Genomic DNA, 15,157 nt, shown 5'->3' with positions numbered 1-15,157 from the left:
AAGTCTAGAATGTTAGGAAACAGGACAAAAGAGCAGAGTACTTTAACTCTGGAGGGGGTGGACTATAGTCAGGGAAAGGTTTGCAGAGTTACAAATATTTGAGCTAGGTGTTAAAGAACAGATGGAGCTGTTGAGCACTATACAGATTCCAGAATGCCTGGGTTTGAATGCTGGCTCTGTGCTTAGTTGTGTGACTTTGGGCAGGATAAAGCACTCTGTGACACTTCCCTGTTCTGTAAAATGTGGACAATAATGGAACCCTCTCTATGGTGATGCTGTAAGTATAAAATGAATTGAAAACGTAAATCACTCAGGACAACGGTTAAAACATACTCGGGTGGTTAGTTTTCTGAGAGTTTACGAATCTGAAAAGGTTCTTCTGTTGTCTTGTGAAGGCCAACCTGGCCGGTATGACAACCATAGATCACACCCTATCACCCTAACAATTCAGTATATTTCTGATCAGTGTCCTCTGGCAGTAACAGATACAGTGGAAAAGTTAAAGGTTGTGATGGACTTTCATGTTTTTACATGTAATTTGCTTTAGTTTCCTGCTTTGTGTCAACTCCTGCTGTCCTGGTCCTATCAACTGTAAAGTCCGTGAACTTCACAAATAAGAACCAAACAGCAAAAACTTTCTTTCCGTTGGGGGAATGAGTGCAGAATGAATCTTCTGCATTAAAGCTAAGATTATGACTGTGCTGAGAACCCCTTTCCCCCATCCCTCAGGTGTCTTGTTAATCACCAAGCTTTCCCGGATCTCTCCATGATTTGTTCTACTTTGACTTTGATTTCTCCTACTTCCTGGTGTGCATTCTAGGTGCCATCCCCACTGAAGCTGGAACCCTTCCCAAGTTCCATCTGGACTAGCTGAGACTCTGCACATAGCTGGCTCTTGCTAGTTTTCTCTCCCAACAGTGTGGATCCTTCAACAGGATTTCTACTTCACTGGCTTAGTCTTGATTCAACCTAAGAGTGTCTCCGCTAAGAGACGCTGCAACCTGACAGGCTGTGTATGTTTCCACTGTCTAGGAATTTTTGCCATGTCCAATCCTACCAGATTGGACCGTTAGTATATTAGTATCAACCTGGTTTGGACCAGAATTTGAAACTTATGTACAAGAAACCACACATATATCAATTCTTCGGGAACACAAGTTTCATAAAATAATTTATATTACCTGGTAAAGTCACGAGATAGTTCTGAAGAGAAGATCCAATTTGCTACGGCAGCACAATCAACTATTTGTGTACGAATCATCTTATCCACTAGTACAGCAATCATCTACAATGAGAGAAGAATTATTCAAGTAAATCACACACACACATACACACACATATATATGTGCCACCACACTGCTGCTATAAAAGTAAAATAGGAGGGCTATAAAATTTAGTTTTGGTGGCTATGGAATTGATTGATCAATCTGACCATTAGGTCTTTTTTTTTGGAGACAGAGTTGCTCTGTCACCTAGGCGGGAGTGGAGTGGCACGATCTCAGCTCACTGCAACCTCCACCTCCTAGGTTCAAGCAATTCTCCTGCCTCAACCTCCCGAGCAGCTGAGATTACAGGTGTGCACCACCATGCCCGGCTAATTTTTGTAATTTTAGTACAGATGGGGTTTCACTGTGTTGCCTAGGCTGGTCTCAAACTGGCTTCAAGTGATCCATCCACCTCGGCCTCCCAAAGTGCTAGGATTACAGGTAAGAGCCACCACGCCTGGCCTGATCATTAGGTCTTAAGATTTATTCTCCCCTTTGCTTTGCTCTAGCACTACAAGAAACAGGTTGACTAAACAAAAACTCTGAATGGTAACAGTTAAAATTTGAAAAAACTGGCCAGGCGCGGTGGCTCACACCTGTAATACAGCACACTTTGGGAGGCCGAGGTGGCAGATCACCCGAGGTCAGGAGTTCAAGACCAGCCTGGCCAACATGGTGCAACCCCATCTCTACTAAAAATACAAAAATCAGCCAGGTGTGGTGGTGGACACCTGTAATCCCAGCTACTCGGGAGGCTGAGGCAGGGGAATCACTTGAACCTGGGAGGCGGAGGTTGCAGTGAGCCAAGATTGCGCCACTGCACTCCAGGCTGGGTGACAGAGTGAGACTCTGTCTCCAAAAAAAAATTTAAATTTCAGATACTAATACCTATTCAAAAAAATACATAATTTCAATGAACCCCAGAAGTTAAATGTAAAACAATGTTTTATCATTACAAACTCACTGTTTTATGAAATTTATTTAAATGTTTCTTTAACATACACAATATATATCAAGGTTTGAGAAATCTGGAGCTTGTATTTAGAAACTGGATAGACTAGATAAACCTTTTCCTGAACATTTAAAACATGTTGAGATATTATAGTTCAAAACCAAATCATAATAATGCTTGCTCTTTCAAGAATGAATGAAACATCATTACTCCCATAGCACTGAATTAGATCTAAAAACCATTATCTAGGCAGTCAAATTTCATGTTTTACAAACAAAGAATGGCAATTAACGGCCTTATTTTTATACCCATACAATCAGAGCTTCAACATGTCTAATTAAATAATTTTTACCTGTGGATGGTTCCTCCAGACCTCAAACATAACTCTTAGCACATGTAACTTTCCTTCATCACTTTCAGCTAGGGTTTTGAAGACTTCATGAAACCTTTTGATAATGGTGGGAAAAAAATACCATATATACTTATTCATTAAACATTTTAGTGTTTTCAAAGCCTTTTCAATGTTACTTAATTTATAATGCAATACATAAATACAAAATAACTAAGTATTAACCATTAAGGATGCAAAAAGTGTGATTACAGATTCATAGCTTTTAAGGAAGCTGTCACAAAATCTCAAGACATTTACAATATACTACCGTTAGCCCAGGGCTACAGTTTATAAGAATAGGTAAGGACTAAGGAACTGTCTTCAAACATGGTGAAATATTCAAACTGCATCTTCTGTGGGAACCTGCAAGTAATATAAAGCCTTGGAGACAGAGATGGGGTGAGCTGTCCAGTTTCTCTGCTTGGCTGAAGGAAAATCTATGTGCTCTTTCTTCCTTTGGACCCTGTCTGACAAGTTAAAAATACCTGTCTTCAGATGCCAACCTTTGCGTGACTCCCAACAATGTAGCTGATTCTAATTTCTTCTTACATTGCTTTGGAAAGATACTTAGCGTGGGAACTTCCAACTGCACATGACTGTCCTAAAAATCTAGGTTTTTCACTAGTTTCTTTAAATGTCTATATGAAAAAAAGCACTTACCATGTACATATGCCAACTGTACAAACAGACTGACGGAAGCCTTAGGATATGGATTTTAGCTACCACAAACCCAAACCCACTGTATCCAATTATACATTATTAAGATCTTCATATTCAACAATCTTAGGTAAAAATTACCATACCACTGGTGTTCACCAAGCAAAATTCCAAACCCTCAAGCAAGGCTCTGTACTCATACATACTTTGCAAGAGCACTGAAGGAGTGGCTGAATGATTTGGCTGCCAAGTGTAGCAGAGTCTGTACAAAGACTTCTATTTTCAATGGGTTAAAACTGAATCCTTCATCTGAAAAATATTTTATAGTAAAACAGAAAAATGTAAGCACAGCAATTCCTTGGTGCCTTACCTCAAATGCTAAATAGATGGTTGCTCACATCTATACACAGATATTTGTGTAATGTTTTTTGGTTCTAATAAACAATAAAAGACCGTCACTGATTTCAAACACTGAAAATATGAAACCACTTGTAATTTTAAGTCTTAGTTTTATGTGACTGTCTTAATTTTATTATCCATTCCTTGAAAAAAAAAAAAATCACACAGGTTTCCTTATTCATAGTCTCTATTATATTAATATCAAAAAAAAAAACCAAAAAACAAAACCCAGCAAACCCTTAACACTTAAGCTTATGTCTTAAGATGTCTGACAACATCTAAATTTAATGCCACCATTTTGGCTTACGCTTTCTAAACTCATTTTCTCTAATATCATAATACAAGTTTCTTTGAGATATCCCAACAAAATCCCAGTAATAAATACCCAAAGGTCACTAATATCTTATTTTGATTCAGTAGTTTTTCTATGTGCATATCCATTTATTGATTCAGGCAACTGTATAAATTATTTTGTCAATTTTCCCACTCTTGCCCAGAAAAACTCCTAGGATTCTGCTTGGAATTACATGGTATATAACTGAGTAAATGTTAAACATTATTATTCTAATAGCTTAACTTGGAGAAAACATCCAACTTTATAACACACCAGGTCTTTCTATTCAGGAACTTCTCTATGGTGAAAGCAGGGGTTAAAAATCCTTGAATGGTAACATATTTCACTTTGTATTTACGATGAAGTTTATATTCTTAAGTAAGCTGTATCACAGAAATGTTAGGATCTCTTTTTATATAAGGGGAAAATACCTGGGGTGCTAAGAACAACAGTCTGAACAGATCAAACAGATATAGATATATTGCTTTAAGAGCATCATGTTGCCAGAGTTATGTTTATGCTTTAAGTTGGCCTATACATAGTTCCACTTAAGAAATACTGAATTCCACTTACCGTCATCATCATCCTGGTTAGGATTTGGTACATCTTTCAGAATGCTGAAGATTTCATCATTGGTTGCCTTACTTTTAAAGGCAACAGCTAAACAGAGGGCAACAGAATGTCCAGGAAGAGAATCTAAACACAGAATTGGGGGTAAGGGGAATGACAGATCAGGTTTCAAGACTATTCTAATGAACAGTTAAATAACTGAGAAAAATTTTTTTAAATTCTTCCTTTCAAAATAGGATGCTCTTTATCCCAAGGTCAATATTGAATCACATATAAATACCATATGTGAAAGCTTTTTCTAATAGGTTAATGGTTTTTCACCTAAAAAGGGACAATTCTCATTTCAACAATTCATTAAGGACACTTAGCTAAGTAAAATTTAGAGTACAAGGTGCTGATCATCCTCAAGATGAATGGTAAGGAGAAAAGTGGACACAGTTAAACTGTCTTTTAATGCCCTCAACTCTCCTGGGCTCAAAATCCCAGCCAATGTACTTCTCTTTCATTTTGCCAACATCCACTTCCTCTTTCTTTCCTCGGGACCGTGGAAACGAAGTCTGAGTCTCAACAAGGTAATGGCTGCTAACTTTAGAGAGGTTTTTGTTTTTGTACTTTTCTTTTTTGCTGAGTCCACAAGCTTGAATCTACATAAGTCAGATGCTCATGTGATGGGACTCCTTGTATTTACTATTGGTTGGTACCAGTTGAGTCCTTATTATAAAAATTTGTGCTAATATACACCATAAGGCATCACCAGAGCAACAAGAAATCTGCTGTTAATGTAAGGTAGACAAAGAGGTAACAAAAAAGGCAATCCTGTCATAGAGTATGAGTTACTGGAATGAATAAAGTAAATTACAACAGTCATGTGAGGACAGTCATATTACACCTGCTGTGAGCTTTTTCTCTAAAAGAAAGAAGGCGAAGAAAAACAGAATCCACTGTCACCAGTCTACATTCTAGCTGGGGAACCAAGATATTCACATTAGACACAGCCAGGAAGCAATACAAAACTGGCTTGCTAAAGGTTAAAAAATATTTACAGCTATTGAGCTTGGGCTAGAATCTAGAAGGAGAAAAGGAAGTGGAGCTAGAAAGGGCTTTCCAGACTGGGGTAATTGCAAAGCCAAGAACAAGGAGTATGGAAAAAATAAAAAAGTACGTGGACCTGGCAGAAATAGAGGTCCATGTGGGGAGAAGTGAAAAATAACAAAGTAGGAACAATGGTTATGAAGGCCTTGAATGTTAGGCTGAGTTATTCCTATGGGGAAAAAAAGAAAGCTTTATCTTTAACAAAAGACTGAGCTTTCTGATAGCAAAGACTATACCTTATCATTCTCGGAACCAGTACAAGACAAAACTCAAAACCCAGCACTTCTAAGTGCTGCATGAACCTCTGATCTGCCAAAAAGCACAGTGGCTAATAGCATGGCCACTCAGTTAGCGCACCTATGCCTGAATTTGGGCTCCACCACTCAAAAGCAATCTCATTCTAGCTTGACCTCTTGGAAGTCATTTCCTCATTGTAGTTTTGATAATCATATCTATTTTTCAGAGTTGACATAATGAAATAGGAATGTACCAGGACTGACACAGTTTATTTCAAGGAAAACAGGTACAGTCAGAGACAGAGGTGGAGAAACAGGCACACAGTATGAAAAGCAAAGAACAGCAGAAAGTTGTGAGATACAAAGAACCTCTACACAACACAAAATGGAAGGATCATGGAGGGGCTGTGTTAAGTGTAATCTGCAAAGAACAAGTTGGAAAAACTCCACAACTAACTCTACCAGTGATCAACAATGTATAATACTTTACCTTCATTAAGTGTAAATACTATGCAAAGGGCAAAATGGCACATCAAATTACATTCCCTGATTTATGGTGCAATTTCAGAGATTATGTGACCAAAAGGTAAGAAAATCATAATTAAGAATTTACTTTTAAAGGCATACTGCCACAGAATATGTGCATCTATGTTCTCAATACCACACCTGAACAAGATAATGAATTCAAGTAACCTCCATCACCATGACAAATACACATTTTCAGTTTAGTAAGTTCTAACTATAAATTCATCTTGCTATACTTAACACATTCAAAAGAGAAAAAATGATAAGCCAGTAGTAATTAATTTTATCACAACCAAATCCTCAAAATGATGACAGGGCAAATAAAACAGTGGCTAATGATAGACCACCTTTCAAATACAGGAAATATAAACCCCAAGAAAAGAAAAAGTTCAGTTTCTCCACTTTAAACAACTAACTTTAGATATACTTGAACTGGTACCTTTTAAAGACAGAGGGATTAGTTTCATTACTTACTGCTACTTTCATCTCCATACTTGTAAATGCAGGTTGGGTTTGCAGGACATAGAGCTGAGAAGGTAGGAGGAACAATATCTAATATACGCTGATGGTAAGACAACCTACGATACAAATAACAGCCTCAGAAAATATCTTTTACCAGTCCCATTCTTCGATAACACTCAACTTACCTGGAAAGTCACGATCTCCAACAACTTGAACTCAGCTGACAACCAAGAAGTGAAAGGGAAAAAAAATCCTTTGAGTTTTTGTCTAAGCCAGCACACCAAATCTCAGGCATACTGCAAAACTTACTGGCTTGCACTGAGGTGCGGGTGAGTGAGCTCATGAGCCTGGTGGCCAATTATGTGGGGTGATGATGGGGCATGGTGGAGATGACAGTCTGCACGCTTTGGAAACTGGCTATATTGTATCAAATAAATAAATATTGAGGATAATGGAAGCCAAGTTTCTTACTGCCTGAGAAGGTATTTACAAATCATGGTAGAGAAGAAGTGTAGAAATAAGGTATTGAGTTGGAATTGGAGGCATACATACACACAGGTGGACATAAAAATAGTTATGGATGGATGGATGTGTGTCCACCAAGAGGCTTAGAACCAATGACACCCCAATAGCAATGAGCATATCAAGTGCCCAGATCTTGGCTCCTAAATACCACATTCCATTACTCCTTTACTAGAAACTAGGGCTCCATGAATAAATAGATGATTCCAGCAATATGGCAAGAAAACGCAAGATGATCCTAAACATGTTGTTCTAGAAAATAAGGAAATGCTCAATGAATGGCAGGGGACATTAAAAAAAAATATAGAGAGAGCTTACCAGGGCTCCTCATGTACATATCAGGGACAATTTGGGCATCAAAATAAATGATCCTCATAGTTTATAACCCATCGAATGAAATACAAATTAATTAGTCCCTACTGATATATAAATAAAGGAATAAATAAATGGAGGAGAAAGGACAGCTCTTACAGAAGGCCCACTAATAAATGTAGAAAAAATAATGGAATGAGAAAATCATCACTTGGCAACCATCTTAGTGGTAGCTGCTAAAAGCAGGATAGAGATCTGATGAAAAACAGAGTAAGAGTAAAACTTCAGAATATCTAAAATACTAATCAATTCTACTAAAGGGAAAAATGATGAGGTTAAGGTAGAGAAAGCTGGTCGATATTGACATGACCAGGTGGATCAAGATTAATATCACCAAGTGGTGGGAATCATGTGCCTCTAGAAGTGACACACCAAGAGCATTAACAATTTAAGACCTCAGTCTGCTCATGAGAAATATCAGAGCAATCCAAGTAAGGTCTAGACTCTTTCAAACTAGTAAAAACACAAAGACAGAAAAAGAGTAAGTGTTCAAGACTGAAGGAATCTGAAGAGAATGACAACTCAACACTATATATGTACCTGGATAAGATTCCAGACCAGGCTGGGCACAGTGGCTCATGCCTGTAATCCCAGCACTTTGGGAGGCCAAGGCGGGCGGATCATGAGGTCAGGAGATCGAGATCATCCCAGCTAACACGGTGAAACCCCGTCTCTACTAAAACTACAAATTCGCCAGGCGTGGTGGCAGGCGCCTGTAGTCCCAGCTACCAGGAGGCTGAGGCAGGAGAATGGCGTGAACCCGGGAGGTGGCGCTTGCAGTGAGCCGAGATCGTGCCACTGCACTCCAGCCTGGGTGACAGAGCGAGACTCCATCTCAAAAAAAAAAAAAAACAAAAAAACCACTCCAGACCAGCCAGGAAATACAGATGTTGGGACGGCTGGCAAAATTTCAGCAGCACCTGTGAATTATGTGGTAGGATTGTACCACAGCTAATTTTCTGATCTAAAAGGCTGTATGCTGGCTAGGTAGGAGAGTGGTTTTGTTTTGGGAAGATATGTAATGGAACATTAAAGGATAATGGGCCATTACATCAGCTGGGTATGCAGCTTATTCTCAAAGGAAAACCAACGTAAAGGGTCTCTAGGGAGAGACCAAAAGGGAGTGAGCATTAGAGCAAACATGATAAAATGTTAATAGCTATGGAATCTAGGTGAACAGGATACAGAATTCTTTGTAATGTTGTGCCAACTTTTCTATAAATCTGAATTCATTTCATATATAACATCTTTTTTATTTTTTTGAGATAAGAGTATCGCTCTGTCGGCCAGATTGGAGTGCAGTGGCACAATCTTCGCTCAAGGGACTCTCCTCCCTCAGCCTCCCAAGTAGCTGGGATTATAGGCGTTCGCCAACACGCCTCGCAAATTTTTGTATTTTTAGTGGAGACGGGGTTTCCCCATGTTTGCCATGCTAGTCTGAACTCCTCACATCATGTGATCCACCCGCCTTGGCCTCCCAAAGTACTGGGATTACAGGCATGAGCCACCGCGCCCGGCCTGTAACATCTTTAAAAGAACTTACTGGTTTAAATTCACATGGAATCTATATGGCATGGTTGCCTAATTTTTCTTAGCCTAAATCTTGATTAAAAATGGGATGGAAGATGAGTAAGTGGATTTTGAATCCAATATTCTGAACACACATCACAAGTGCAGAGAAGAGAAAGAAATCCTCCCAAAGAAGTTAAAAGACCTAAACAAAGGAGAAAACACAAAAAACTTACCTCATACATTTTTCTAGAACTTCTCTTACAAATTTTGGTTTGGGACTTTCAGGATCTTGACTAAGACAATCTGACCTAAGGAGGAAATGTAGTTTTATCAATGCTTACAAATAATCTTCACTTACATCCATTTGTACTATAATTATCTGTTAACTTATAACAACTTACAAGTTTTGTTAAGTTATAATTGCACTTGTAACTATTTGTACTTAACTACAAATAGTTTCCAAGAAATTAAATGTTTCAGGCACTTTAATGTTACAGTTTTAAACATTAGTAGTTTTTTGACTACAGAAAAGGATAAAACACACCATCACTTACCAATCTTCCCAGCTCCAACGGAACTGGAAGTTACTTAGATGATGAGAAAACCAATTAATAAACCTATGTAGAGAAGGGGGAGGTAGGCAGAGAAAAAGGAAGAATGGCTGGGATTTAGAACAGAAACTTATACAAGCCTTCAAACAGATAAAACTCGATTTTACAGAGTTAATGAAAAGCATATTCCCCTACATGCAGCTGTATCTTCTGCCAACTCTCTTTATCCTTTTTAGGTCAATGACAGATACAATTCTAGTACCTGTTTTGTGTGGGCACCTAACATGTTTATTATTTAATTCTCACAACTTCCAAGGTACATATTATTTTCTCCATATAAAAGATGATGAAACTGAAGCAAGAAAAAAAAAAAAAGATTTATGAAATTGTGGCCAGGTGCAGTGGCTCATGCCTGTAATCCCAGCTACTCAGGATGGAGACTAAGGCAGGAGGATTGTCTGAGCCCACAAGTTCAAGGTTATAATGAGCTATGCTCATCCCACTGCACTCCAGCCTGGGTGACAGAGCAAGACCCTGTCTCAAATAAAAAAAAGAAATTGCAGATAAAACATTTTACAAATGGCAGAGCCAAAGTAGAGTCTTTGATACTTGACTAGAGAATGAAATTAAAGAAAATCATAGCATGGACATCAAAAAACGTAATAATACATTAAGTATGAGTGTGGTTATTATACAAAGGTTATTTTGGGAGGCAAGAAAAAAACTAAAAATGGAAATTCTTAAAAATGTCTTTATCAAATTCCTTTATGAAGTACAGGAAGTAAAAGCTGCTAACTCAGCTCAGCAGTAAAGCAATTACTGTACCTGTCTACACAGGTAGTGTTCATTGTGTCCAAACGCATGTATAGCATTTCAGTTGCCTGTGCAAGCTGTGAATTTAGGATAAGGAAAACTACTCTCCACTTTTATCCCAAATAAGTTGTAATAGACAAGAATAGAAATAAAACATTTCAAGTCTTTATAATGATTAATAATGCTGAACATTTTCTCACACAATCTTGTTTTTGTTTTTTCTTACAGCTTTGAAGTATCAGTGATGTACAATGAATCTGACCTGCATACACTCGTGAAATCAAGATAATATTTTCATCACCTCCCAAATTTCCCCATGCTCCTCCATACGCACAGGCATACATTGTTTCATTGTGCTTAGCAGAAATTTTTTTTTTTTTTTTTTAAACTGAAGGTTTGTGGCAACCCTGCAATGAGCAAGTCTACTGGCACCATTTTTCCAATGGCATCTGCTTGCTTCATGTCTCTGTGTCACATACTGGTAATTTTTACAATAAAACAAGCTTTTCCATTATTAATTGCTGCAATCCCATAAAACTTTAAAAAATAAGAAGATGCTTTCTATGTATGAGCAAAGAAAGTGTTTTTTTGAGATGGAATCAACTCGTTGTGAACATTGCTGAATGACAACGAAGGATTTAGAATATCATAGAAACTTAGCTAATAAAGCAGTGGCAGGGTTTGGGAAGATTAATTCCAACTCTGAAAGAAGTTCTACTGTGGGTAAAATGCTGTATCAAACAGCAAGCATCACATGCTTCAGAGAAATCTATTGTGAAAGGAAAAGTCAATCTAGGCAACAAATTTCATTGTTCTCTATTTTTGAACTTCCTGACCCAAACAGTGAAGGCTGTATCTACTTATGTATAGATACATATGTATTTATAGACATACAAGTACATACATGTAACACACACACACAACACACTTCAAAAGCCACATTTTTTACCTACAAAATTTAAACCCACAAGCAGAAATATTTAATAATCTTTTAAGACCAGGCCAAAGAGATTAAGTTTAAAAATAAAGGAAAGGATACAACTTGGGGTAGAGAGCCAGGTTGAAGTTTGCACAGTTCAATGAGGAGTGTTGTGTACATCACATCAATGTGAGGGGGTGCTGGAAGTTGAAACAGCTCTGCAAAGATCACCTACAAAAGAATCATGAGTCATAATTCAATCCAACTGCTATCTTTGCACTTCTATTAGAAAGACCTTAACATTCTAAATCTGAGCTCTAACTCCATGGCATTCATAATGAAAATGAAATTACTTTTTAATATTTAAAATTATGCTCTTTCAAACACAAAAATCTAAAACTGAAAACTGTAATGAAAATTTCTTCTCTCTATAATTCGATCAAATAAAAACATAAGACACTAATGCTTATTTGATCTACACTCCTCCCAGAGAATCATGCAATTAAATTCCAACTTTGAAAGCACCACAGCTGAGCCAGGATGTACAGCTTTTTGAGGGGCTCAAAAGATCCATGACAGTTGCATTCCTATAAGTAACAAGAACTCTTAGGCTGGGCGCAGTGGCTCACGCCTGTAATCCCAGCACTTTGGGAGGCTGAGGCAGGCAGATTACTTGAGGTCAGGAGTTCGAGACCAGCCTGGCCAACACGGTGAAACCCTGTCTCTACAAAAAATACAAAAATTAGCCGGGTGTGGTGGTGGGCACCTATAGTCCCAGCAACTTGAGAGCCTGAGGCAGGAGAACTGCTTGAACCCAGGAGGCGGAGGTTGCACTGAGCTGAAGTCGTGTCACTGTACTCCAGCCTAGGCGACAGAGCGAGACTCCATCTCAAAAAAAAAAAAAAAAAAGAATTCTTTTAGACTTTGGGGTCAGGAAACAAGAAAATCAAGTCATTCCACACTGTTACTTGAAATAGATGCCCAGATCTTTCCGGCAGTCCAAAACTTCTTTGCCATGCCTCTTATTCAGAAACTTCCTTCCCACTCTCTCTGTATAATTGGTGGACCACCTGCCTAGAATTCTAAAGCCCTAGTCTGCATCCTTTACTCTTACCTATCTCTCACACTTCTACACTTTGGTCTGACGAATTTCTATACATTTTGCAGATTTAAAAATGACATTTTGCATTTCAGACATGTCACTGAGCCAAGTTCACAGCATTAAGTATATTCAAGTTTTGCAAAGATAGGAAATGCACAGTACTTTTTTTAAAAAAGCACGAAAGTGCAATACTAATAAAATGTGAATCTTAATACATCCTATCAGGCCCAGCTAGCTCAGTCAGTAGAGGATACGACTCTTAATACATTCTATCTATGCTGTCTCTTTCATGAATACTATTTATTTATTTTGAGACGGACTCTCACTCTGTCACCCAGGCTGGAGTGCAGAGGCACAATTTCGGCTCACTGCAGCCTTGACCTCCTAGGCTCAAGTGATCCTCCCACGCCTAAGTAGCTGGCACCACAGGTGCATGCCACCATGGCTGGCTCTTTTTTTTCTTTTTTCTTTTTTTTTTTTTTGTATTTTTAGTGGAGACAGGATTTTGCCATGTTGCCCAGGCTGGTCTCGAACTCCTGAGCTCAAGCTATCAGCCTGCCTGAGCCCCTCAAATTGCTGGAATTATAGGTATGAGCCACTGAGCCTGGCCCATGAATACTTTAATATAAAGAAATAATGCAGTGGGCTGGGCACAGTGGCTCATGCCTGTAATCCCAGCACCTTGGGAGCCCAAGGCAGATCACAAGGTCAGGAGTTCAAGACCAGCCTGGCCAATATGGTGAAACCCTGTCTCTACTAAAAATACAAAAATTAGCCGGGCGTGGTGGTGTGCGCCTGTAGTCCCAGCTACTCAGGAGGCTGAGGCAGAAGAATCGCTTGAACCCCGGAGGCGGAGGCTGCAGTGAGCCAAGATCATGCCACTGCCCTCCAGCCTGGGTGACACAGCAAGACTCCATCTGGAAAAAAAAAAATGCAGTTAACGGTTTGACTCACGTGTCAAGTGAACACTGTTTTTTGATATAAATCTCTATAACGTATTCAACTGTATACTAACATCAACCTTTTGTATGAGTTAATATGAAGTCAAAAGTGTTGCTACTCTATTTCTAAACTGCTTGGCTCTTTGGATTTCTAAGAATAAACGATGATTCATCTACACTTTGTGTTACAGGAAATAATACACTAAGTTTATGCTAGTACTGAGAGGCCAGATAAACACAATCAAAGATATGTTATCTGTCTAAAATGATATTTTAAAGTATTTAAATCACTTATACGTCTGTTAAGCGGACAATGTATTGACAGAGCTAGAGGTAACTTACATTATCCACAACAACTATCCATGAATGAAGACATACTACATAAATAACTTATAGGCAACTCAAAATTCCATTTGGCTACTGGTTTCAATCTCCTTTTTTCTCTTTACTAACATGGCTAATAGAGCACCAAAACTGACAGCAATTTCCTCGCTTCTCTGTTAATTCTGAATGCTGGACAAGTAGCAATAAATAAATAAATAAATAAATAAGCCAAGAGTAGATTATACTTTAAAGCCAACAGAAAGATTCTGAAACTCAGAAACACGCTCCACATGGAATTCATACCTCAACTATGTGGTAGTTCAAGGGGATCTTGTTCTTCCCTGGATAGCTCACTAACTGTGCAGCACTATAAAAAGTGTAATTTAAGTTTAATAAGTATACGAAGATACAAGAAAAGTCAAATAAGCAGTTTCAAAAGCGATGTGTTTAGATATAAGCAAAGAAAAATCTTTTTTGAAATGTCCTAGATTTCAGTTACTTCATTTAACTATGGCATAAATTATTCTGTCTACCACAAGGAAAATCTTTACTGCATCCAAAATTTCTTGAAACATCAAAAGGAGTCTAGGTAATAACACTAAGGAAGCATATTCAGATGTCCTAACTTAAAGAAGTTTTAATACAGTAGATCACTCTCATAATACTATATTCATTTCCACCTTAAAATCTAAACCAAATTTTCCAAAGTTTAAGAAAATTTTATTAAAAAAAAAAATTCCAAAGCTTGGGTGTCTAAATGCTAGAAAACAGAGCAAAACCATTGGTATCCAAACCCAAAATAACTTGCCATTCAAGCTCTCCGTAGCATATGCTAAATATCCACACCAAACACACTGGCATCATATGCTTATTACTATAAAGCACCTTGAAAAGTACTATACAAGGGTGAAGAGCCTCGAGAAAGTAAAGCAAGTGTTTTTAGAAATTGATTTTAGCAAGACAGGGAGTCAGGAGGATAAAATTTTCTTACACTCTCAACATATATTTTGCTCTTACTGAATTATCAAAATTGCTGCTTTCTCTCCCTTCTAAAAGTACCACGAAAAGAATCTTACCAAGTCTTCCTTTCCTTCCAGTGGGATTTAATGATGCAGTGAAGATTCTCTTCTATTACAAATCTTTCCACTGAATGACTCCCTGGCATGACAGGACCCTGGAAAGAAAACCAAATGTGTACACTACAGGCCTAGAAAACAG

At 38.1% G+C, this 15,157-nt stretch overlaps 1 protein-coding gene across 3 annotated transcripts in view; it reads right to left on the bottom strand.

Annotated features, from left to right (window-relative positions):
- NCBP1 (nuclear cap binding protein subunit 1) overlaps positions 1–15,157 on the bottom strand; it is a 38,241-nt gene that overhangs the window by 6,038 nt on the left and 17,046 nt on the right. For all 3 annotated transcript variants that reach the window (XM_054502172.2, XM_054502173.1, XM_054502174.2), the window contains 11 exons: positions 15,016–15,113; positions 14,243–14,306; positions 11,693–11,803; positions 10,666–10,730; positions 9,844–9,906; positions 9,523–9,597; positions 6,896–6,999; positions 4,572–4,694; positions 3,472–3,574; positions 2,570–2,663; positions 1,182–1,285 (listed from right to left, as the gene is read on the bottom strand). In XM_054502172.2, coding sequence (XP_054358147.1) covers positions 1,182–1,285; positions 2,570–2,663; positions 3,472–3,574; positions 4,572–4,694; positions 6,896–6,999; positions 9,523–9,597; positions 9,844–9,906; positions 10,666–10,730; positions 11,693–11,803; positions 14,243–14,306; positions 15,016–15,113 — 1,004 coding nt within the window. The remainder of the gene's footprint in view (positions 1–1,181; positions 1,286–2,569; positions 2,664–3,471; positions 3,575–4,571; positions 4,695–6,895; positions 7,000–9,522; positions 9,598–9,843; positions 9,907–10,665; positions 10,731–11,692; positions 11,804–14,242; positions 14,307–15,015; positions 15,114–15,157) is intronic.

The sequence above is a fragment of the Pongo pygmaeus genome, chromosome 13 (assembly GCF_028885625.2).
Source record: "Pongo pygmaeus isolate AG05252 chromosome 13, NHGRI_mPonPyg2-v2.0_pri, whole genome shotgun sequence".
In the NCBI taxonomy this organism is placed as follows: Eukaryota; Metazoa; Chordata; class Mammalia; order Primates; family Hominidae; genus Pongo; species Pongo pygmaeus.
Note: the sequence above shows the minus strand (reverse complement) of the source record. Positions and strands in the feature narration are given on the sequence as shown.